General features: G+C 43.2%; 1 protein-coding gene across 1 annotated transcript in view; it reads right to left on the reverse strand.

Annotated features, from left to right (window-relative positions):
• Positions 1-312: 312 nt before the first annotated feature.
• The window catches only part of ephb3a (eph receptor B3a), a 35,543-nt gene continuing 10,597 nt past the window's right edge, over positions 313-25,258 (reverse strand). The window contains exons 4-15 of the mRNA XM_085140449.1: positions 24,461-24,616; positions 20,848-21,183; positions 19,977-20,101; positions 14,597-14,753; positions 14,302-14,410; positions 13,953-14,005; positions 12,255-12,377; positions 11,330-11,577; positions 6,743-6,958; positions 6,304-6,453; positions 3,654-3,847; positions 313-682 (exon numbers count right to left, since the gene is read on the reverse strand). Coding sequence (XP_084996575.1) covers positions 571-682; positions 3,654-3,847; positions 6,304-6,453; positions 6,743-6,958; positions 11,330-11,577; positions 12,255-12,377; positions 13,953-14,005; positions 14,302-14,410; positions 14,597-14,753; positions 19,977-20,101; positions 20,848-21,183; positions 24,461-24,616 — 1,979 coding nt within the window. The 3' untranslated portion in view covers positions 313-570. The remainder of the gene's footprint in view (positions 683-3,653; positions 3,848-6,303; positions 6,454-6,742; positions 6,959-11,329; positions 11,578-12,254; positions 12,378-13,952; positions 14,006-14,301; positions 14,411-14,596; positions 14,754-19,976; positions 20,102-20,847; positions 21,184-24,460; positions 24,617-25,258) is intronic.

Raw genomic sequence — 25,258 nt, forward strand, 5'->3', positions numbered from 1 at the left:
AAAAGTGTGTCGTTTTTTTTCTTTCTTGTTTCCAGAAGAAAATAAGAATAATAAAATTTGCAAAATGAATGAACATATTTGGTTGGGTTTTTTTTTTTCTTTTAAAAAGAAAAGGAATCGCTGATCGGAGAGATGGTCCACAGCTGTCTTTGAGCTGGTTTTAAGCAAACGATTGCTTTATCTTGGCACTGTTGCGTCATCTGCGTGAAATTGCCCGCCCTGTCCTCAGTCGGAGGGTGAAGAGAAGGAAAAGACTGATTCCCCAACCAGCAGAAAACACATGCAGACATGCAAACACAACCTGAGAGGGAGCAATAAGAAGTCTGGCTTTATGTCAATAGTCACAAATCCACAAGTGTCAAGTAATGAACACACACACTGGAATGGAGAGCTCTCTTTAAACAGACACTGAGTCTCCAGTGGGAAAGAAATCTCCAGAATGGTCCTCTTTCGCTGTGTCGCCGGAGCTTCCGTCCTTTTCATTTACTTCTTCTTCTTTTTTTTAAATTTATTTTACATCAGCTCTTCGTCTCAAGAGTTTTTAGGTAGTTTTTAGCTAGTCCTTCCAGCTCACACCCTGATCGGGAGAGTTTGGCTCATCTGTTGCCGAATGATTTCCTGACTGTTGTCCGGACTCTTCCTGTTGTGTCCCGGCAGCGTTCCTCCCAGCCGCAGCAGGTCCCTGCCAACACAAAGCCACACAGGTCAGCGCCAAGTTCACGGCCACTTTAAACAAAAGGTGCAACTCATTATCGCGCCACTAAGTGCTCTCGCAGAAGGTGGATAAAGGCCTAATCCATCTTGGTGTCAAGCGTAGCTAAATTCTGCAGAGTCTATACACTTAAATCTCCTGGTTATGGACAATGAAAAAATACAGCGCCAGGAGAATGAGCTCAAAATTGCTGATCCGGAGATTCGTCTGCTATAAACAGCATCCAACTCAAATGCCAAGCCTGAATCTATTCATCGCATTTCCAGTTTTAATAAAAGTTCAACACATTTCTCGGCTATCTTGGAAAAAGCCCTGCGAGCCTCCGAGTGTCCTTTGTTCCTCGGCCAGTGTCCTTGTTTTTAAGGCCCTCGTGGCACAAGATACTCCACAGATAGCGCCGCATCTCATATCCTCTCTCTCCCTCCGTTATCTGCCCCGACATCACTGAGCAGCCAATGGCAGGTGAGCAGCAGCGAGCGTTCCGACGGCTCGCGCGCGCACGCGCAAACACGCGAGACGCTCTCTAAATCATGCTCTGACAACATGATCCGTTCCCTCTCCTCCTCTTCCTCCTGCTCCTTCTCCATCTATCTCTAGCCGCTGCATACAGATGAGGCCATAAATTAATCATTGGCATGTCATCGGAACACAACAACAGCACAACATGCGTACACACACACAGACACACACACACACACACACACACACCCATTGCCTTCCTATTTGCTCATCCCAGCATTGGGTGCACCCTCCCCTGATGCATTAAAAAGCTCATTAGCAACCTAATTAAACACATTCCTCTCTTTTAGCTTCTCCTCAATCTCCCTTATTACTCACACTTCATCACCTCCTGCTTTTCCACATCAGCAGCTCTGGCTGCTGTCTGTCCTATCACCTACATTCCAGCATCCAGCCAAGTATAGGGGGAATTAAACCGAGGTCAGCCATTACATTTCCACACACAATTAGCTTCGCCGAGCCCAAATCCTGGCATAAGAATCGCCCTTGGGGCTCAGTGTTAGAGTGAAACTGTGAGCCAAGAAGCTGGCATCAGACCCGGATCCTCTGCGTACAATTTCTGCCTCATGTGACTCTGAAACAGGGTGCCATCGCCGACGTCAGAGGCAGGGGCTCGAGGACGTGTGCTCGTTTCGTTACGCATCGGTTAAGATGTAGGGATCTGGTACGTCCTAAAAGAAGTACTAATCATTAAAATTCAACAGTGAGAACAAGCTCGAAATCGAAGACGGGCGCCTACGAGTAAGCGAAATCTTTACACGTCCATGGGAAATGTCAGGGAAAAGGAGCAGTCTGCTGTCTGCTCGCATAGGCCTTCAGCTCAAAGAGGCATCCTCCCAAGTCCCCCAAAAGCATAAAACAAAACCGAAGCCAACAAGCATGAACCCTGTTGTGCCTTTCCTTAGGCCAGCCATAATTTTCTTTACTGTGACATCTCATTCCCACAACCCAGAGGCGCGGCGCTGCTCGTCCCTGCACCAGTCTTCATCCTGCACTTCACAGCCGTCATATGCAATACAGAGGACAATTTCGCACAAGGTGAAAGAGAAGGAATTGCATCACTGCTTCCTTGTGTTTGCACTATTTCTGCTCTTTTTGCAGAAAGACCTCAAAAGCATTTTATGCCTCGGTTATACATCAGGTGCCAAGTCTGCCACAACACAGCTGGTATTATTTCTAATTAGAGTCCATGCTTCTGCATTTACTGTAAACTGGCTGCTGCTGCTGTGACCCGGGAATCCTCAAAACAGACACGAGCTGGATTCTAAATTTGCAGCCCCAAACACTCGTTTAGAACTTCCTGTGCATGGAAACCCACTGATATTTTATTTATTTTTTCTGTAGCAGCTACCAAGAAAAGTAAATTCAGCGAGTTTCTCTGAAGAGTTGCTAAATCTCGCGGCAAACTTGCCAAGGTGGTGACAGTGAAGCGCTTTGCTCTTTCCATAAAGGACTGAGACGCAACACTTTTCTAAAAGCAACACTCTCCATCCACTTTGCAACTTCTCTTCATCTACTTTAACATTAACTTCAACTTCAACATTGATCTTTAGCTAGAAAAAGAGAAAACTCTGTCTCAAAGTGCTCGCTGGGTGGCGGGGAAGTGTCTGAAACCTCCAGCCTTCCAACAAGGTAATCACAGTGTGTGATTATAACAGATCTATGACATCTCTGGATGGAAGAGAAAATTTAACGAACTTACTTGTCTTCCTATAACCGACGGAAAAACCATACTGAAATCAGCCCGACTCTGACATGTCACATGGACATCTACTTTAAATTTATTCTGCATATACAGTTAGATTTGAAGAGCAAACTTTCAGATTTAATTCAAGAGGTTTTTTACTAAATATTTGAATGAACTGTTCAGGAATTGCAGCCATTTTTATACACAGCCCCACATTTTTAATTGTACGTTTGACTGGCAATCAGTTTTAATAGGTGGGTGAGACCGGTTCTCTCCTTGTTATTTCATGGTAAATAAAGAAAACATAATAAACAAAGTTCATTAAGAGGGAAGAGAGGGAAGCCATCAGTTCACTGAAAAACAATCTGGTACTTTCTTAAAAAGAAAAGAAGAGACTGGTCAGCTCAGCAAGACCAAAAGTGAACTAAAGTGGATGATCGCAGAGTTATTTACATGGTTAACAGAAATATCTTCAAAACATCTAAACAAATCAAAAAGAAAAAAAACAACAACCTTGAACTAGTTTTTTCAATCACTATAGAGGATTCACAAAGTGTAAACCACTGGTTACACTCAAGAAACAAGAAGGCCAGATTAAACTTTGTAAGGGAAAAATCTAAAACAACCTGCACAGTTCTGAAAAAATAATCTTTGGATAAATCAAACCAAGATGAATTGGCTGTTTGCCTTAATATATTCCACCGCAACAAATCACGGACCTAACTGTAGACTCACCCTGAGTAGGTGCTGGTCACCACCTTGAGGCTTGCGGCGTTGCGAAGCAGCTTGTCCAAAGTGCTGACGATTCGGGAGAATTTGGGCCTCAGGTTTCTCTCCTTCATCCAGCACTCCAACATCAGCTGGTGCAGCACCATGGGACAGTCCATGGGTGGGGGCAGCCGGTAGTCCTGCTCTACTGCTGTCATCACCTGAAGGCAAAGGAAGTCAATCTTAACAACAGGCTTGTCCACACAGGGAGTGTTTCACTTGTTGTGCATCACTTTGAAGCTGACAGTTTACTCCTGACTGATGAATGGTAATCCTCTCATTTATTTACAATATCCAGAATGCTGCACTGTCATTGGTAGTCGCTTCGATCACTCAGCTCTAAGTTGAGAAAAGTTTATACTGGAATTGGCTAAGTGTGGCACTTAAATAATTTTAACCGTGCACGTAACTTAACGGTCACAAAAATTTGTATCTGTAAATCTGTAAATCTCTAAATACTGAATGAAGCTAAAAGCAATAATATAAAAGCAATAATATAGTATATTTGATGTCAACACAAGGGTTTTATTACAAGTGTAAGATGGTGTAAAAAACTAAGGTGTAAACATGTTTCATCCTCAGTGCTTGCCAAGCTGTCTCCAAGGTAGGAGAAATGTGACCATCAACCAGTTTTCAGCCAGTGGGAGGGCACACCGACATCGCTAAAGTTAGCTAGCTTGTTAGCTAGCAAGCTAGCTAACAAGCTAGCTAACATTGGTTTGTTTTTGTTTTTGTCAGGTATTAACATTATACTTGTGGCATAATTTGATGTTTGTGGATGCTGAAGTATCTTGATGAAGTCTTTGATGTAAAAAAGGGTCGGAGGCTTGACGAGTTGTAAAGTTCTGCAAAATGAAGCAGCTAATGTTGATAATGGTCATTAGCTGCAATCGCCATTTTCAACAAGCGCATTACTAGCCGTCTTTGGATTTGAAACAACACTACCCTGTTCATGTACTATGCAAAAAGTACTTTGTACTATGCAGAAGTGTACTACAAGAGATAACTGAAAGAATACACCATAATAATGTTTAAAATGTTTAGGCTGTTAGCATTTTAAGAGGAGAATACCATTTGTTTTGCAAGTTTTTGATCATTTGCTAAAGAAATCTGAAACTTGTTTCAGCTATTACTCTTACCTTTGTATACTTGTAAGAAATTTTAATGGAAACCTATCTTAGAGTTTTCAGAAATGATTGCATTAAGGAATAAAGTTGAGGGGTCTCTGAAATCATTAATTTTCATCCTTTGAAGACAAAGAACACCGATATATTTGGACACATTTTATGGCAAGCTTTCTGATAATTGTAAACCTGTCTCACTCTGAGCACAGAGGTCCACAATCATTTCTGCCACAAACACTTTCAAATGAAGATTAAATTTGAAATTTGCTATGCTAAATAAATATCAACCCAGAAGACTGTGCATAAGGATTTAGGCAAATTTCATGTGGCGCCTCTACAGAGTGTTACCATTTGGCTCTGAATCATTCGTATTATGCTCATTCTGTTTGGCCTTTGTTGTTTTGGTGTGAGAATAATCGGCAGTTCCTGTATTATCTCCTGCATTAGACAGTTCCTCAGCTCGTGCTGTCACACATTCCAATCTTTCTTTCAGCGTCTTAACAAAACTATAAAAACAATATTCTCAAATTTGTCACTTCAGAACTGGCATGATTGATGGGAGAAACAATAAACTGGAGGAAGAACACGTCGGCTCACGGATGCGAGTTCGCCTAGCAACTGCATTTGCCTCCGTAAGCTGCGTATGGGTTTTAACTCCCCACAACAATAAAAAAATGTCATTTGGGAACAATAAAACATTTCTGCAGCGCTTCTCGTCTCCCGCTGCTTGTTCCTTGATTTTTATGTCGTGCTTCTAGTCTGCGAGTACTTCTGTTTATATCTCGTATTTGTTGACTCTGTTGCTTATTGAGCGATGACTGTGGCACAAAGGCTATTGGGAACAATAGTGGGCTTCTACTTTGATGCTTTCATTACTGCATGTGGGTTCTGTTGTGAAAGTTATACATACATTACTGCCATTTTTCATTTCTGATCCTTTTTTTTCTCCTTTGCTTTATTGGTATCAGCGTTATAAGTCGCTTTTTTGAAGCTCAGTACAGAGCAGATATTCCTCAGAGAGTGAAGTGGAGGTGTACACATTGCTTCAGTACTTTGTTCAGGGAGGAGGAACCAAGAGATTTATTTTTTCTTTCCTTCAAGCTCACTGCTGCAGTTACAATGTCTGTGCAGTGCAGATAGCCTACAGGTACCAACGCACGTAAAGAAGAAGGAGAGAAAAAGCCAATCCTGAGTATGCCTTTGTGAGTGTGAGGAGGGAGGCTTTGCAGTATGGATTTGTAGGGGGGTGGGAAGGCCAGGGCCGTAAATAAGGTGGTAAAAACTAGAACATAGGCACGCAGCTGCAACCAGCATCTGCAGTGAGGAGATAAAGACAGCAGAACAGGCTCGAGTCCAACATGTCACGCTGGAAATCAAAGCCACAGCAGCCCGGAGAAACTCTCAGCCGGCCCTAAACTTAGACATGAAACTCCTTCCATGAGCTTTCAGGCTATAGATATACGTTTTCTCGTGAGACTCTTGTGCTGACTTACATCCTGGTTGCTCATGTCCCAGTATGGCCGCTCTCCATAGGAGACCACCTCCCACATGACGATGCCGTAGCTCCATACGTCACTGGCAGAGGTGAACTTCCTGAAGGCAATGGCCTCTGGTGCTGTCCACCGAATGGGAATCTTACCGCCCTGCACACACAGACAGAGGGGGATGGTATCAGCACTCTGAGAGATACTCCAATCCTATAAGCGCAGGCACAAGCAGCAGCACACAAATGCAAAAAAAAAAAACAGCAAATGCAAATTTCACAGATGGTGTCGCGCGCCAACGTAAATATTGGCACACGTGAACAGTCACACATGCATTTATGTGTACATGTGAAACAAGTGAGGGGGGATCGAATTAAGACGCCCAATTAAACAAGCACAGTGTACACAAACGCACAGCGGCGCACACATTCACGCGTATTTCACCAACCAGAGAGCTTGTGTAAGTTGGGTCAGCGGAGGTGTCGTCCAGAAAGCGCGACAGGCCAAAGTCGGAGACCTTGCAGACCAAGTTGCTGTTGACCAGGATATTTCGGGCGGCGAGGTCTCGGTGAACATAGTTCATGTCTGACAGGTACTTCATGCCTGCAGCGATGCCGCGCAGCATCCCGACCAGCTGTGTCATTGTGAAGCGCCCGTCGTTCAGCTGCAAGCGAGGAAAAAAAAAACCCCACACATACACACAGTCAGAGATAGAGCGGGAGAAGCGGGGAGGGTGCAGCAGAGGAGGCGGTTAATGAACAGGGAGTGGAAAATGAGAAAGAGAAAAGATGTGTTGAAACAGATGATAGGGGCGAGTACGGTAGATAAGAGGAGAACCAGAGGCAGGAGATCAGTCACCAAGGCCACGTAAACATGACATCTGTCATAGTGCTTCATGGCTCCTGCTGACAGTCACTGACAGCTGACCTTTTCATGCATGCTGTCCAATTAGCTGATTAATTAGAGTCTTTACTGTCGTACTAAAGCTGGTATGGCTCGCCATTGACTCAACAAAACAATATAATAATGGGAGCCAAAACACTGCAATCGAAACCAGACCACTGCAGGTATTTTCCCCTCATTCACTGACTGACAAACTAGTAGCAGTTAAAGGCTGAACATGGCTTTGCTTCTTCTTCCTGTGGACATGAGACTAAAATCAGCCTGTCAACAAAATCACTATGTCATGTTGCTCAAAGATCATTTGTAAAAATGGCAAAGTCTTCGAGAAGCAGAGATTTGCCCTCTCGTGCAACATTTGAGAAGCATGAAAGTAATCTTAGACGAGGGCTTTCAGGGTTTAATTTACAATTCTCCGCATTTGTGACGCGTGTCACATACTCGAGATCGCAATATATCAGTGCTCCTGACTCGCGAGGGCGCGTGTACCCTGATGTGTGGGAGCTGAACTAAAACTAATCAATTAAACTGTTAAAAAATGATCTGAAATTTCTGCAAAATTGAACGAAGCTACGGTGGGAGGTTTTCTCTCATGACCTGAATATCTAATCCGAGCGAAGGGAGTCGCAGGGGTGGGGAAAATAAGATTTTTTTTTCCCGACATAATCAATTCCTTCTTTGGCTCCGCGATGAGAAAGCAAAGAACACAGGACGTGCCATCGCAAACCCATAAACATCCTGCCTTGTAGTCTGCATACTCCAATGAAGTCTGACAGGCAAACAAGCCGGGATGGATGGATGTGTAAACAGCCGTGATTCATAGCAGGCCTTCAAAGCCACTGTGGCATGAGTGCATGTGTGTTATTTCTGTGTCTCTATAAAGTTTTCTACATGTGCATATGTCCACATGTCCGGGGGGAGCTCCACTGCGGGTGACACGCTTGGACAGTTTGTGCATGTGTGCGTGCACGTGTGTGTGTGCATTAACTCAATAGTTTCCTTGTTAGAGCAGGACTCTGAGTTCCTCTGAGTCACAGGCAGTGTGACATTGGCGGGAGAGCGGGGGTGAGGAGAGCACAGAGCAGGCACTTTTTCTGTTATCTGTAGGACAGCTGGCTGAGAGGAGTGGGTGAGAAGGAGGGGGAAAAAAAAAGCTCAGGCTGCACTATCAGATGTGGAGCTGCAAATAATGAGTGTTGGCGTTATCAGTTCATTATTTATAAATTGAAAATTAACTTGAAAATTGTGTAAGTGTCCAAAATGCTTAGAAAGGAGACGGCGAGTTGACTTGATGATTGACAAACGAATAAAAATGACGAAATACAATAAAAACATATATCCTAAAACCCAAAGATTTGATACATAAAAACATCTGAAATCGTCCGCAGTAATGATACAGATGATTACTTGATAACTAAGATAAGAACCAACAAATGTTATTTTAACTGAGCAACTGAGAGAAAGAAAAGAAATCAGAGCCTTTGATTATGAAAAACAGACTGTAAAGAACAGGTTTAGAAGATAGAAGAAAAAGTTGATTCTGTTCATCTGGACGTAGCGTTTTGTGGGAGAAACGTTTCGTCACTCACCCGAGTGACTTCTTCAGTCTCAGCTGACTGCAGGTTTCCCCAATCTTATAAACAGCCCGCTGAGGAACAATGGGCTGGGAGGTCAATTCCTTAATTCCCCAACTCTCTGTGAATGGTACTCATGGCCATTGATCCATTGGTCTTTGATCAGTGCGTTTTGGTCAGTGGTTGTTGATCAAAGGTCATGAGAATTTGCATAATTAAGATTAAGGAACTGACCTCCCAGCCCATTGTTCCTTCAGTGGGCTGGTTTCAGTCATTATGCAAATGTACTGTTTATAAGATTGGGGAAACCTGCAGTCAGCTGAGACTGAAGAAGTCACTTGGATGAGTGACGAAACGTTTCTCCCACAAAACGCTACGTCCAGATGAACAGAATCAACTTTTTGGAGATTTACTTTCCTGGATGATTGAGAATGCATCAAGAGGTTTAGAAGATATTTGTCACTATTTTCAGGTTCATGTACTTAAAAAGTGGTGCTGCACAAAGTAAATCTAAAGTATTTTAATGATTTGCCTAAATTAATGACTCATTAATGTGCACATCGGTTTAATGTGGCAGCTGGACAGGAGTTTAATCACCGATACCCTGCTGAAATGCTTTATATATAATAACACAGCATCATATATTAGTAGATTTACAATCTAAAATCAGCATATTATATCATATCAGTGTTATCAGTCTGATCTAGATGTTGGCTTAACAGCACTTTGGTCTGATAGCATTCGTGGTGTCACAATCATATTGGAGTGTGGGTGTCACCGCCCAATGCCCCCTTTCCTGTATCGAAATATAAACCAGCTAGCCCCCGCTCGCTAATTTTTGGCACTGCCGAGGTTAGCTGAGCTCAGTAACCCACTCTTAAAGAACCGTTCAAGTGTCACCAAACGTATTAAGTTCAGATGAATAAGTCGGTCTCTACCGACTGGTTGGAGAAAAGCGTGGAAATCAACTAGAGCCAGTCGTTCACCGCCAATACGACGGTAAACTTGCCCCTCATGTCAGCGGTTTCTGTAAAGCTACTTATTCAGACAACTAACCCAACATTTATAAATGTTATTAATTAGTTACACAGCGACTAAACGTAAAAAAGGAACATAAAAAAGGGCGAACAGGTTTTGAGTGATTAAATTTCAGAAGCTACGACTGATGAATATTTATCATTTATTCCATCTCGACAAATAATTATCAAAACTGATTAATTCCCCGCTGATCCAGAAAAGGAAGTGAGGGCTCTCGTGTGGAGCTGCAGCTATTATTCTTATTGCTGATAAATCAGCTGGTTTTCAGGTAATTAATGAATCCTTGTAAACGCCGATAGATCTTTCACAGAGTCAGAGAGGACCACGTCAAACTGCTTCTTTTTAAAACAAATATATTAGCACTCTAAAATCCAAAAGGCTTTGAATTGAGAAAGATTTTTAAAAAGAGATCAAATTGTGCTTGACAGTTAACATCCTAAAAACTGAAAAAAGTGACATTTTTGATTATTTTATTTTGTTTGAAATTCAAAAATATTAACACGTACATAAGTATTAAAAGTACTGCATTGATAAGTATTGAGAAGTTTGAAATTCTTCCTAGATCTGGCCACTTGACCAGTCCGAGCGATTGGGGTAGAAGGACCTTTTCTGCAGCACTCCACCAATCAGGCCTGTTTGGTAGAGTGGCGAGACTGAAGGTTACCCGAAGGGCTTTAAGACCATGAGAATCAAAATACTCTGGTCTGATGAATCAAACATCGAACCCCTGGCCTGAATGCCAAGCATCACATCTGGAGGAAACGAAACAATACTTTTGCTCAGTACTTTTTTAAACTGTGTGACGAATTCTCTTTAAGAGAGAACCGACATCACACCAGGCATCAAACCCACCGAAACCAGCTCAACCAGCTGGTCAGTGTCGCCTTTCTTCAATATCATTAACAATATCCCCTGAAAACTGCCATTAATACCAGCATCAGAGCATTTATTCATCACAAGCATGAAGAATCGTCATTTAGTCAAAAAGCTGCAGTAGTCTTCTTCACAGTACAGCCACGCAAGAAAACACATTTTATTGGATGTAAATGACATGTAATAGTCCCCACGCAGCTGGAAATGTACCTTGTGACACCTCATTTCTCATCCCGCCTTTGTTCAGCGTTTTGTGTAGGTGGTCTGAACCGAAAACTCTGATCACTAATGTATTCTGCGGTGGTACAAAGACTCTCTAATACACTGAAGCAAACCTATCCAAAGGTCTGCGTGTGTGACAGTTTTCCACCAGGAGTTTGTGCACGGGAAAAGCCTGTCAGCATCACTCAGTCACGTCAAGCAGAGACACTATGCTTGTCTCCAGGCGTTATATTGCGCATTTAATCTCTATCACTCAGCAAGTAAAGAGCCTCGGGGTGTTTTACAGAGAGTAAAACATTCTGATAACCCAGAGGTATCGTGAATGACTGTGTGTGTGTGTGTGTGTTCCTCTCAGCTTTGATACAAACAGAAAGCAATCTTTTTTCTGTCAGAGGTGTTGGGCGGCGCACGCCTCCCGCCAAGCTTACCCTGAGGAAGGAATCGAGCGCTCCGTTCTCCATGAATTCGGTAATGATGAGGACGGGGCAGCTTCGCGTCAGGACGCCCTCCAGACGGATCACGTTGGGGTGGTCGAACTGACCCATGATGGAGGCCTCGGCGAGGAAGTCCCGCCTCTGGCGCTCGGTGTAGCCGGCTTTCAGCGTCTTGATCGCCACCACCATCTCCCTGCGCCCGGCCTGCTTGAGACGCCCGCGGCACACCTCGCCAAATTCACCTGGAGCGAGGAGAACGAGGTGGCGAGAGGAGGGGTGGGGGGTGATGGAGGTGGGCAGGGGTTGAGTGAGCAGAGGAATGAACGGGGAGGAGGGGTGGCGGGAAAGAGAGCGTCAGGGAGAGTGCGGGGAGAGGAAGCGTTACTGGTCGGACTCGGGAGTGAGTTGAGGGTCGACTTCGACTGTGGGAGAGAATTAGAAAAGAGAAGACGGGGGTCGCTAGTGGAGTCAGGGGTCGAAGATGTTGGGGAGAGAGGGAGTGACTGGTATAGATCGAGTGTGCAACCTGGGAGGGGTGCAGGGAGACAGAGGGTGGGCGAGGTACTTGAGGGTTTTGCATTTGGTGCCTGAGTACGAATGTTTACAAGGGAAGGAAAGACAGAGAAGACAGGAAGGTTGAACGAGCGGGAGCAGACTGTCATTTGAGGTGAAGTTAGGACACAACATGCTGCTGGAAAGACAAGAAAGAAAGAAATAAAGGAAGGAGGGGCGGAGAGCTACAGAGAAGTCCTTCCCACCCACAGCTCTCATGTGCACTCTGAATCCTAACCTTGCTCTCCCACAGAGGACTCTCTAACAGAGCAGAGCCCGGCCTTGATGGCATACTCTTGCTCAAATAAATGTTTAATAAAGGTAAATTATTCTGTCCACTTAGACGAAAAACAGCAGGGTTCTTTACCTGCGCCGATGACTTCTTCTATTTTTACACAGGAGATGTCTATTTCTTTGGCAAACTCGTGGACTGCGTCATTGGGGTCCTCGTAGGTGAAAGGGTCGATGTACACTTTGACCCCTGGAGAAACTAAAAAAAAGAGAAAAATGGAAAAAAATCTGCATCTTTAATGTCGTTCATATGAGTTCCTCTGTTAAAAGCGAAGCTTTGAATATGGCAACGGCTGAATAATATGAGTGAAATTAATGCTGCAGTATAAATGTTCCTAGCTATGCTGTGTTTGAACCACGGACAGCAAAGCCAGACGATGAATCCACACTGATTTATCTCAACAACTTTGTGGCGAACTGCTATGAGATTCAGCAGAGACATTCATGTAATGAAAAGGATAAATCCTAATCCTAAAGATCGGTCCGACTTTTCATCTAATGCACGAGTGGACATTTTTTTTACAGAGTGGCCACATATTGAATAAGTGAATCGAGATATGGCTACAGTGAGAAAATTTTGAACATACAAAAACACAACATAAGAAAAATCCACTTAATTCCTACATGAACATTTACACTGATGTAGGAAATCGTAGGCATCTGCCCACATGTGAGTTAATCCCAGGATCAGGTCAAAATTTAAGGCCTAATCGTATAATTTCCTTCTCGACACATACAAGGTTTTAATAATCACGCCACATGTTATTTTCAGAGACCTTATAGAGCCATCCTGAGAGCACTTCTCTCTCAGACTGAAGGTTTGCTTGTGGTTCCTACGGTATTTAAAAGAAGATTGGGAGGCAGAGCCACCACCACCGCATCCACCACTCAGCATTTAATAATTAGCTGTTATTCATCTCTGGCTCTCTTCCACAGTGTGTCTTTTATCCCGTTTTCCTCCACTCATTCCCAACTGGTCATGGCAGATGTATGCTGGACATTTTCTTCCTTTTAAAAGGGAGTTTTTCCTTCCCACAGTTGCCAAGTGCTGGCTCATAGGGCATCATATGATTTGGGGGGTCTTTACTTTATAATATAAAGCACCTTGAGGCGACTGCTGTTGTGATTTGGTAAAATTGAATCACTGAGTTTAGTTTATAATAACTGCAAGTGACACTATTTTGGTTAGACAGAGACTCACAGCACAGCAGTAGATTCTTAGTCCTGTTCTCCTCCTGATAGCGCTTTGATTAAGATCTGTGCAGTGAAGCTGATGTTTTGCATTAGAATCTATCAAACCTATCAAAACAAAATATAGTTAACTAACAATTCATTTTGCTTTATTTTTGGCCTTCAAATCACAGCATCCAGTCCACAGGCAGACAGAAAAGTGGAGAACTTAAATCACATTGGGGAGCTTGCAATTCATGCCATGTGCGTCTCAGGGGGAAAAAATAGAAACCAAACAAATGACTTTCCGCAGACTGAAATTTCATCAAGCAAAGACCTCGGAAAAATGTTGCATTAACAAATATTTTACATTTCAGTGTGTGGGCAGCCCCTCCTCGTCCAGTGTGGAATTATTTCCCGCTGCGCACGTATCTACTTCAACTCAGATGATCTGTGTGCTCGGACCTCCTCCGAGACAACAGGGAAATGTTTTCCTGCCTCAAACGGGTGATTGGATAATTGATTGAATCAGTGGGCTAACTGTGCTGGCATGAGCAAAAGTAGCACAGAGGAGACGGTTTCCAAGCTCAGCACAGAAACTTACTGTATTGTTGCAGTTTCTCAGTGTACTCCAGCTCTGACCCGCTGCGCTGCTTCCTGTAAACAAGAAGCACATGAGAAAAGTCACATTGACATAATCAGCCCTGGCCAGCTTTCCAGGTACAGTGAATCAAGCTAACGTCTAACTCCGCTATCAGATAATCACAGGCTGAGGAGGAAACATCTGCTTTGTCTTTTCTTTGTTTCCCCTCTTTCGGAGCTGATTTGTAGGGGCTAACAGTTTACACCCTCTGAGAGCGTGTTAAAATTTAATGAGCGTCTTTGTTCAAAGTCTAACATACAAAGTGAAAACATGTAGTTCAGCCTGTCGGTAATGAAAATCAAACACTTACTTAAGGCAGACAACAGCGATAACCACCAAGGCAACAATGACCACCAGACCTGCGGACGCCGAGCCGATGATGAGAGGCAGCTGGTCCTGCACGGACTTCTGAGGGTCACCTGGGCCACAGAGACACACAAATGAATGCATAACAGCAGAGAGATTAAAGGGTGGCTCGCGCTGCATGCATAATGGTTACCAATTAGGGCAGCCATAAAAACTATCAAGTCTGAACCCTCATTAAGAGAACCGCTGCAGCACATCATCAGGAAAAGACGGTAAAGTGGGAGAGAACGAGTCCGTACTGTGGAGGCTGGTGCTGAAGTCCATGGGGTTGCTGTAGCGTCCATACCCAGCAACGGTGCGTGCTCTGACCTGCACCACGTAGGGCGTGGCAGCCCGCAGCCCCTCCACCTTGGCTGAGCTGTGCTGGGAAGTTACAGTGTGTGACATTGCCTGGCCCTGAAGGAAAAACATAAATATTAAATGTTAGAGCAGCAGGGTTATGTGTGTCCATCTTTCTATCCTCGCTTAGCTTCACAAACTAATATCATACTTTGAAAAAATGGCGTGTCATAATCTTCTTCTTAAGGATTAAAGGATGAATTCATTATTCGTGGATGTGCCAGTCCTTCTTTTTATTCTAACAGACTAACAAGTTTTGCTCTTGCTGCTTTCTTTAGTCTATTACAGGCGTGGCAAACATACGGCACGGGGGCCAGAATTGGCCTGGCGAAGACTCCGATCCGGTCCGCTGGAGAATGTGAAGGAGGACATACACACTGTGGACTTTTGACTCGTACATTTCATGGCTTGTAAAATGAGTTTGACATCCCTGGTCTGACCAGCTGGTTTATTATTATTAATATATGAGCCATTGCTAGCTGAAGATTGGCAATTTTCTTCTAGCTTTAGTGTTATAGACCGTTTTACAGTTTGTAAACAGTGATTACGTAGGCAGTAAAAGAGTCTGTAGTTCTTTTTAGTATATAACATCATCCTGGAAGTGTCGCTTGTGACCACAGTACTTGGTGTTTAACAAAAATTGCAGTTATGTTTTAAATTCAGAGGATAAGTGTTCTTTAAAACAAATACAGCTGAAGATGAACTCATAAAGAAAGAATCAAACCTGTGCTGATATGCGGTGTAGCAGGAGTAGGTCTTAAAATTTTAAAATGACTTAGCATTTTCCTCCCCTGGCTCCTTTATCTGAAAGTCAGCAGATTTTTTTTTTTTTTATTGGACTTTTTCTGTGAGACGACTGAAATACGGTCTGCAGTTAATGCAAGCTTTAGTGGTAGTCACGTTTTGTACTACAACATAGAAAAATCCAAGTTAATACCCCTCTTGTGTATTCTGAAACTGCAACCAACCCAAGCCAACACAGAGGAGCCAAAAAACTACAGCTTCTTTAATGGCCACTTGAGCCTTGCTCTAAAAGTGACTCAATCCCCATAGACACCCATGTTAAAATGTCCAACTTTACAGCATTAAAAACACATGTTTACAGCCTGGCATTAAAAAAAAACAGTTTGGGCCTCTGTGGATAGTTTCCCTCTTTGTTATAACTGTATCCACCGAATACTGGAGTTGCATTAATACAGTTTATAGACGCAGCTGCTGAACAAGCTTGTTAGTGTTTGCACTGTTAGCACTGTTAGAACTATGGCATCTAAATATTGAGATTTTGGAGACACATGACCTCTAACTACTTGACTAACCTGACTGTCATTTGGACAATGCAGGGTCAAGCGAACAAGTCCCAGTCACGCAGGCCTACAGGCTGGTCAATGACAAACACTTGTGTATGACTGGGTGGAAAAAGCCTCCTTGCGATTTCTTTGGTCACTACTATGTTGCTGCAGTCGTAGTTAGAAATTGAAGCGACAGACATGTGTACAAACACTGTCCAACTACTCTCTGAGCTGTAGTGAGATTGTGAAAAGAGCAACACAACACATAGACAGCAAAAAATGCAAATTACAGGCTGCACTGATAAAGCACAACTTTTACCTAAAAAGTGAAAAATGTTTTTTGATTTGCGTCGTGCTTTTTCTTGTTTTACTGCTGCTGTTAATAATTAAAGCAATTGCTAGAAGATTTTTTGTGAAGTATCTTCTTTTCAATCAATTTCAACCTTCAGGACAGGGGCGCCACCAAGGGTGGTTTCAGGGGGGGCACTGGTCATCCCCCCACAATTCTCCTGTCTATCCAGGAAGGCTGCTGGCATATTTTTCCATATATTTTTTTGGTTGTTGTATCACATCCAGGGTTTGGGTGTGACACATTGGAAAGTAATACTTTAAGCTTGATTTAGATTTCCGTGGGAAATCTTCATCCTATCTTACAACATGACTGGAAGCCCCTCTTAACACTTAACCTTCCACATAACTTTTCTCCCAAGAAATTTAACTACATGCCAGGTCAAAGCTGCCCGGAAAGACTATGTTTCAGTAAGAAATCTACGTCAGTTAGTGTTCAGAGAAGAGGAAACTAGCGGTCTACAGCTTTTGAGGACTGAACATATGGGCATTCATTTTATTTTTTATTGCATGAAGCGACAACATCGTGATGGTGAAATGCAAACTGTAACCCAGACAGCAACGAACGCTAACACAACATCGACTCCTTGGCAGCGTGTGCACAGAGAGTAAGCTAACACAAAGCTAGCCAAGAACCCATAATGATGTTAAAGCTGAGTAAGTGCTGATCACAGCCCAGCAGCCAGACCCTGAACTTCAACAGGTGACAAAGGCGATGATGAGCAGTCGGGTTTCCAGCACTCTAGCCTTGATATCTCCTTATAGATAATTCTAAAGTAGCAATTGTGGAGATCCCTTTAAAGTCTCTTAGGGTTAGGTTTCAACTTTGCTTTGTGGTGTTAGTTTTTTGTTCATGCATAAAAACTAATAGAAAGTTAATGTCTCTTCATTAGGATGGGGATTTGTGTTGCTGTGTGGAGGTGTAGCCTCGGGTTTTTATGTGGTAATTATGTGATAATGCATTTTAGGTTATTACATGGATTAATGTAGCAGGTTTAAGTAGTGTAACAAATTACTTTCTACAACAAGTAATTAGATAGCACAAAGCATTACTTTTAAGAAGTGTAATGAGTCATGAGTAATACACTACTACCCCAACATGTACCGGCATAAAGTATTTAAAATACAAAATATGAGTAACTGTATTCCGTTACAGTTACCGTTTAAAAAGGTGGTATTCAGAATACAGTTACTTTGTTGAAGTAAATGGATTAAACTGCGGTCTTTTCTTGTTTCATATGTTAGGCTGTCCCCTCTCTATTTTTGTCCCCGCTCTCTATTTCTGGTCATTTCACGCCAGTGAAAACCCAAACAAAACATGCAGAGGCTCTAATGCCTGCCCATATGGAAAAGAAATAGTAAAAACTTATATGTCTTACTCATGAAAGTGGCCACTTTCATGAGTAAATCATATAAGGATTACATGATTTACTCATGAATGTGGCCACTTTTTCATTACTTTCATATATTGTTTTAGTAAGTATCCAAAACATACAAGTTTCATTATATAATTTTTCAAGGGATCTTGAAAAATTATATAATATAATCTTGAAAGAGTGAAAACAAATATGTGTTTTCACTCTTGTATGCTTTTCATACAAGTTTCACACAAGACAGATACAAACTTTATAAGATTTATATATATCTTTTCCATGTGGGTGGGTCTCAATCTTGCGGCACATGTCACCTCTACTTGCAGCCCGCATAATGATGTTAAAAAAATTTTTTTTTTTGAATTATTGTTTAAAAATTTATTTAATATGAAGGCAATAGGCAGAGTGTTACAGGCATAGCCCTAAAGAATGTAGCCTCATGGGCAGTGTAACCCAGTTGTAAGTAAGCTATTAAGACTCGACTGTACGCTGTGTTTGTGTTTTTCTGCGAAACAATAAGTTCCATTGGAGCAGCCTTTCAACGCCTCTCTCTTCCTAGAAAGTATATCCGGACAACAAAGTAAAGCTATTTTTTGGCTACGAGCCCGACATGGAGCCCGACACAGAACCCGACGTATTAGCCAGAGGTCCCTTTAGTATGGTTCGGAGCCGCGGACCTTTTTTATATACGCGCGGAATAGTTTTCAATACAAGATCGCAGCAAAAAGTGCAGCCTTACCTAATGTCCACCCTACTGTTACTCATTTTATATCAAGATTTAAAAATCTAGTTGGTATTGGTATGACAAGTAACCTTCAGTAATAGTAATAAATCACACAGCAATAGTACATTCATGTAGTTGTAAAAAGTTTGATAATATATAAAGTAATCCAAAGTATTCAGAATACGTTACTTTCATTGAGGAACGTAACGGAATATGTTACAAAATACATTCTGGGGCATGTATTCTGTAACCTGTAGTGGAATACATTTTAAAAGTAACCTTCCCAACACGTTCAATATGGCGGATAAATTTGGACAAAACAACAGCATGACAGCAGCTAACACACTTAAGCTACGTGTGCTCCACAAAATATGGAGCACAAGACAAACAAGTAACATCACGGTGCTACACCCATGACATGTCTGAGAGTAAACATCTACCAACAAGTGAAACTCGAGATGTTTTAACACAGGAGATTAGTGGTAGTATGTTTATAACATTAACTAATTCAATATTTGCTTAAAAAATAATAAAAGGTGTGTTCATTTATAGAGATTATCTTGCTGAACAAAAAATAACAGACAGCACACATCTTTAATTCATTGTTTGAAATTTTCCAGCTTAACCAAAGATACCTGTGGGAAATGGCTACTGTGGCTAATGGTGCTACTATTAGCAAACTAGCTATTGCTAGCAAACGCCACGGATGAAGTTCACAGCTCTAACTGAGCTTCTGTTACAATACAGTTTAGTATTTACTCTAACTGAAGGGCGAAGGCAGTGTTCAGCATTAGCACAGAAAAAAATAAAAGCTGCACTTTAGAAATGACACTTTTAAATCACAGATTTAGTTTATTGATGCACAGCAGCTGACTAAGTAATATGCTAACTATGGCTAACACTCCTAGCACCTACTGGATCCTTTTTTTAACTAAAGATTTATTCCTATGCATATTAAAGTTCTGAATCGCAATCATTTCTACATTCAGAGCCGTCCAGAAAAATATTGGACCTGCCTCAACTTTTCCCACAATTGAATGTGAAGTCATCCAGCAAAGCTAATCAAATACATGCAAATCACTTTGTGTACATGAATGGAGTAATTCTAACATTTGCATGACAATTGCAGAGATGGAGGTTTAAACGACAGAGAGATGATGCTGCTGTGAAATATTCATGAAATTCTCCCTGTCAGGCTTAGAAACGCTCCGTGGTGTTTTTGCCTGTAAAGCTTTAAAAATAATGGGCCTGGTACCAAACGCTGGACTTAGCAGAGCCATTGCAGAGCTTTATTCTTTTAATATAGGGGTGGCAGTATACTCGAATGTTTAGCCATCCGAGTTTATAAAATGGCCCTAGGGAATTTGATCAATGCAAGCGATGCAGCATCTCCACAACCAGTTGCTGAGTTTGCATAAACGCTTATAATATAAATGTCCACCTCCATCGCAGCATTACACCAGTGTCCAAAATATGATCTTGGTCAGAGTAAATAAGACACCCACTATGACCTACATAAGGCAGCAGCTATAAAGGCAGAGCTTACCCTCTCGTGGTATTTAATCTCATAGTCCAGGATGACTCCATTGGGTTTCTCCGGGGGCAGCCACGACAGGCTGAGCGTGTCTGAGGTGGAGCGCATTAGATGGACAGTTGGCACTGCTGAAGGTGCTGTGGGTGGACATCAGAGAGAACAGTATATTATTACACTGGTACTGGAAAGTGTGTTTATATCCAAGTTGGCGGGTCCTCACAGTAAGTTGCCAAGATTTTTCCTCTTCTGAAGTCACAAATCATCCAAGTAAGATAATTATTATTCAAAATTCTTCAACCTGAACGGTTAAAGAACAGAGGGACGCGATTCACCTTCACCGCTCTGCAGTTTATTGATTTGTGAGGCCTGAAGAAGACTCAACTGACAGCCATTGTCCTGGGCCCATAAACTGCAGTAAGGTGGATTAAGTGCAGGTTAACTGGGAAAGTAATTACAGCGTGTGAAAAGCGCTCAGCAGTTTGGTTGATGATGACACTGCAAATATTAAGTGGAGATGCTGAAAGGTGACATTGGCAGTGATGTAACGTAAGACGCCTGGTTGACAGTGGGCTGAATGCTGACGCTGGCGATATAGTGTACATTTTAAATTTTATCTGCCTTTTCCTGTAACACACTCAGAAAGGCTGAGCTCCTGCTCAGTCTGTCCATCTGTCGCTTTCAATGAGCTTGTTCAGCAATGTTTACTCTTGGTGTTAGCGCCGCTCTGTATCCTAAAAGCTCATTAAGACACTCATAGACATTGACTGAAAGTGGGATTCACTAACCAGCCTGTTTCATCATGATGCTAAGTGGTATTGATCGGAGCTTCTCTATGAATGAACTTGTGGAAACATCCAGTGTCACTGACAGATGTTCTACTAACCGGCTTGGTTGGTGGTGATGTTGACGATGGAGTATCTGGGTGGGGTTGTGTTTTTCCCGGAAACCCCGTTGACAGCTTGCACCTCGAAGCTGTAGCGGGTGTGAGCCTGCAGGTTCCTCACCACCACCTTCCTCTGCCTCAGCCCCAGCCGGCGTGGAGCAATGTCCACGTTGTCGTCGCAGCGCGTGCATGGGCTCCGGTCTCGGAGGCATTTCTTGCACACGACGTTATAGACGAGGTCACTCCGCCCACCTGTGTCCTCGGGCTCCTCCCACTCCAAGGACAGAGAGGTCTCGTTCACGCTGGATATGACGTTGCGAGGCGCCGAGGGGATCGCTGCACAAACACAGACGCGCACGTAGGTGTTAAAACAGGTGGGCAGGCAGAGAATAAAAACACACAGTGAGGCTTTAGTCATGCTCCCTATGCAATGCTGGCATTATCCTCCCCAGTGGTGTAAAAATCCTTTAATATCTCAGGAAGAAGATGTGCTGCTAAGTCTACTGAAACAGACAACATGTTAAGAGAACAGGATTGAGAAAAGGGTGCGATTCATAATTAAATCAACACAAGCAGAAAACCAGCAGCCCTGTAGTCCATTCCTATGTATAACCACTCTCGGTGCTTATGGAACTTAGCTAATCTACTCTTGATAGAAATTCATGTTCTCGTGCCAGCATGACCCAAGGCCACCGCAATTCAATAAGCAGTGCTACGTTTTTGAGTCAAGAGCCTTTGAAACCTGGATAAAGTATGATAAACTAGGAGGGAGGCAACACAGATTGGTTCAACAGACGTGCTTTTCATCCTGTTACAGGGAGAGAAGAGAAGCTCTCTGCCTCTAAGCTTCCAGCAGCAGAAAGTCTAACCTGTCTCACAGCAGAAAGAGAGCGAAGGGGGGGGGCTCTCTCAAGCTATCAGCTCTGAAACCGCCTGTCCACGGACTTCAGCTCCTCAGCCGGCTCGCCCTGAGCTGGGTTTCACTCACCCTGTCCTTTCTAATTAGGCAGGCACAGTTCAGAGTGGAGGCTCTTTTAATTGGACACCCATCTAAAACACACGCTGAGTCCAAGCTGCCGGCCATTGACTGGCCGAGCCTCTCTTGTGCAACGCGCACAGCTTCCAACACAAAGCGCAGGCTGCCTGGCACAGGCCCTGACAGACCGCAGGGACAGAACTGTCAGGCCTGTGTGTTTGTGTGTGTTTGCATGTTTAGTGTTTGTGTCCCTGCCCGCCTGTCTGCACACACTGGTCGGTGTCAGAGTCCACAGTGTTCCTGTGACGAGGATCTGGGGGAGACAGTTGCGAGCCGTGTGTGTCACTTAACGTAGCGAAAGGCCCCTGGGGCCTGACTTTACACGGTCAAGGCAGCACATGTCGCTCTCCATTAGCACGACTGGGGCTGCGGCTCCTCTCCGAGGCCCTTCCATGCAGAACGGGCACCGACACCGCGGTCAGCACCAGACCCGATTAGTTACCACCAAACTACCGTTAAATTTGAAACGCTGACAGACGCGTGTTTGCCATTCTAAAGTCAAACTGAGTTTTGAGCATTGTGTATTCGGCTTCGCAGCCTAGAAAGAGAAAATGTTTGACATTTGAGAGCCCTGACGATTTTACTGACGCGTTACCAAGTGGAGCTTTTTATCGACCTGTAGATTGTTGACACATTCTTTTTTCATAATTTCAGCTCGTAACATAATGTTGCTTTACTATTCTACTACATTGCTACCAAGGTAGGCCCACCTGCTGCTACTTTCCACTCAGAAAGTGAGTTGGTCCTGTTATTATTTCAATTTTAATAAGGGAGAACTGAATAAAGATCGTCCCCACTAACTTGAATACATATTGCTTGCCTGGTGCATAAAGAAGAGCCCCAAAAGTAACCCAGCTTCCAGCTCTCGTTCCATTTGTGTTTCCCCCAATGGCTCCGCCCTTATGCTCCCACTCCAACTAGGAAGACTTTGTGGTCACATGACTGCTAACCATGCGATGTTAAATCATCTGCCATTTAAGACATGTGAAAAACCCAGTCTAACATTCCTATTAAACCAGCAACCATCTTGGCGAATAGTTGCTGGAAGGCGCTGTGAAACTGATAACGTCTCAGTCACACGGGATTAGAGACCGTTCAATGACCCCCTGAACCATTGATCACTAGGAAAAATGTCTTCCTCAAGCAGCTAGCTTGAAAACCTCTAGGCCAATGCTTTGGTCACTAGCAGACTGCTGCAGTCACCTTTAGTTTGCATAGAGGACGCCAACTTGTCTCCTATTTCCAAAGCAGCATTTAAAACGGTGACAAATGCAACGTGAAACAGAAGCTGTTTACCTTCAAAGTAAAAGTTGCACCTTTTAAAAGGCCTCAGCTGCAACGCTGAGCACAACCTTTACTCTGATGATGATGATGAACGTTCTTCTGTTAACACTGAACTTTTCAATGCCTTCCATGTAAACTACGACTGCTGGCGACTGACTTAAGCAAGCATAAGGACGTTTTTGGTGCAGCATCAATGTTTGCAACTTGTGATTTTTCTCATGGACTGCCAGCAGCATCCAGGAACCACTTCACTATCAGTCAGTAAATATACGTTTTTCTTTTCCTGACTGGTGGTTATATTGCGCACAGCACAGTGGACAACTCCTGCGTCACGAGAATCTAAACATTGCAGTTGAGCAGCAATTAAAATCCTTTTTCTGTGCCAGTGGAAGATTTAAAAAACAAAGAATATGTTTCTCAGATTTTTAAAAATCTTGTCACAAAGCAGGGTGTTGCGCTGTAACCAGGTCTCTTGATGTAATCATGTTTGAAACCCAGCACTGGGATTTGTCGTGAAGGCAGAACAAGCCCTAGCACTGGGTGATAGAGGCGGTTCGGTTAAGGAAAAATGCAACCCGACAGGTTGCCAAAGTGTTTGCTGGAGGTTGCTGGCTGCTGCTAAGTGAAACCAGTGCTGCAACCGGAAGTGGTTAGTATGGGAGACCCCGAGTTGTCTCCAAACAACCTGCAGCTTGATCAGGTTTGGCTGCAGGAAACTGGAAACAAAAACCTTTAATTTCAAAGTAAAAATTAATTTTGAAATTTGCACTTTTAAGGCAAAACCTTTAACTGGCTTCACCATTTCTCTTTCTGCTGTGGTGATAACCGCCAACTAAAACCAAACACAATCACGTGATTTGAGAAAAAAATATGTTAACATAGTCCAGTACTACAGTCATGACAAATCGACACTGAAGTGTGCAGACAAGCTGTGCAGTTTCGTGTGCCGTTCTGCTAAAACAGAACCCAAAAATGTAATCATTTCAAGCAGCATCAATCTAAAAAGTGACAGAGTGTGCAGAAGCACACAGCAGCGAAAACGGCAAAATCCTAGCATCTTCCCCCAAGCTGGTTTTAAGCCTATTTACATACATTGTTCCGATGAAGTGACACTTTCATCAGAGTGAAAGATTTACACCCCACAGGGAGCACTAGTGTATTGGGCACAATCACTACTTCTCTTTTTGGTATGAACAGATTAAAATGAAGCCCCTACAAACAAGTCACAACGAGCACCAAAGATATTCCAAATTCAGACTATTTTTCCAGTCTGTGCAGCGGAGAGTGACTTACTGGTGCAGGCGGAGTCAGGGGGGTCACTGTCAGCGCGGTAGAAGCCATTCTGGCACGGACAGATACTGGCTCCTCGTGCACTGGTGCGACTGTTGGCTGGGCAGGGAGCGCAAAATCCCTCTCCGAATTTGGATTTGAAGGTCCCGGGGATGCACGCTGGATGAGTGGGCGAGAAAAATGAAAAGGACAATAAGAACAAAAGCAAAAAAAATATATAGATCTATCTAAATAAATAAATAAAGGAACAAAAAAAACAAAAACATGGTGGGCTGTCACTTATCTACAAGACCAGCGGCTGTCACATCTGTCAGAGAACAAAGTACCTGTGAAGTAGCAGCAAAGCTCAATATTTATGGAGGAAGCGCTGAATCGTACGTGAGAAATGACGAACACTTAAGCACGAGGGCTTATCTATACATTTGCATCTGCTCTTTCATTTTCACTCTCTCGGCTAGGTGACATTAATCTCCCTAAAAAGAGAGTCGGGATGACAGCAAAGTTTCATGTTGAAGAGGAGGAAAAAGGAGGATAAAGATGAAGACCGACTGCTGACAGGAGATTGCTGTTGTCAGACAAACAGGGATGGAGAATGCTTCTGAGAAAAGGGATACACCCTAAACCCATCAATCAGTGTCTGCTCAGTCCTCGGTTCTCCGAATCCGCGCCGCGGAATACAAACAAGGCCTCCACGCGCGTGTGGAACGGCTCCGTAATAAGCCAATAAATCAATCCGAATGATCAGAGCAGACGAGCGGAGTTATTAGGAAAGCATACGAAAAGTACGGTTATCTCACACGA

This window comes from Neolamprologus multifasciatus, chromosome 18 (assembly GCF_963576455.1).
Source record: "Neolamprologus multifasciatus chromosome 18, fNeoMul1.2, whole genome shotgun sequence".
NCBI lineage: Eukaryota > Metazoa > Chordata > Actinopteri > Cichliformes > Cichlidae > Neolamprologus > Neolamprologus multifasciatus.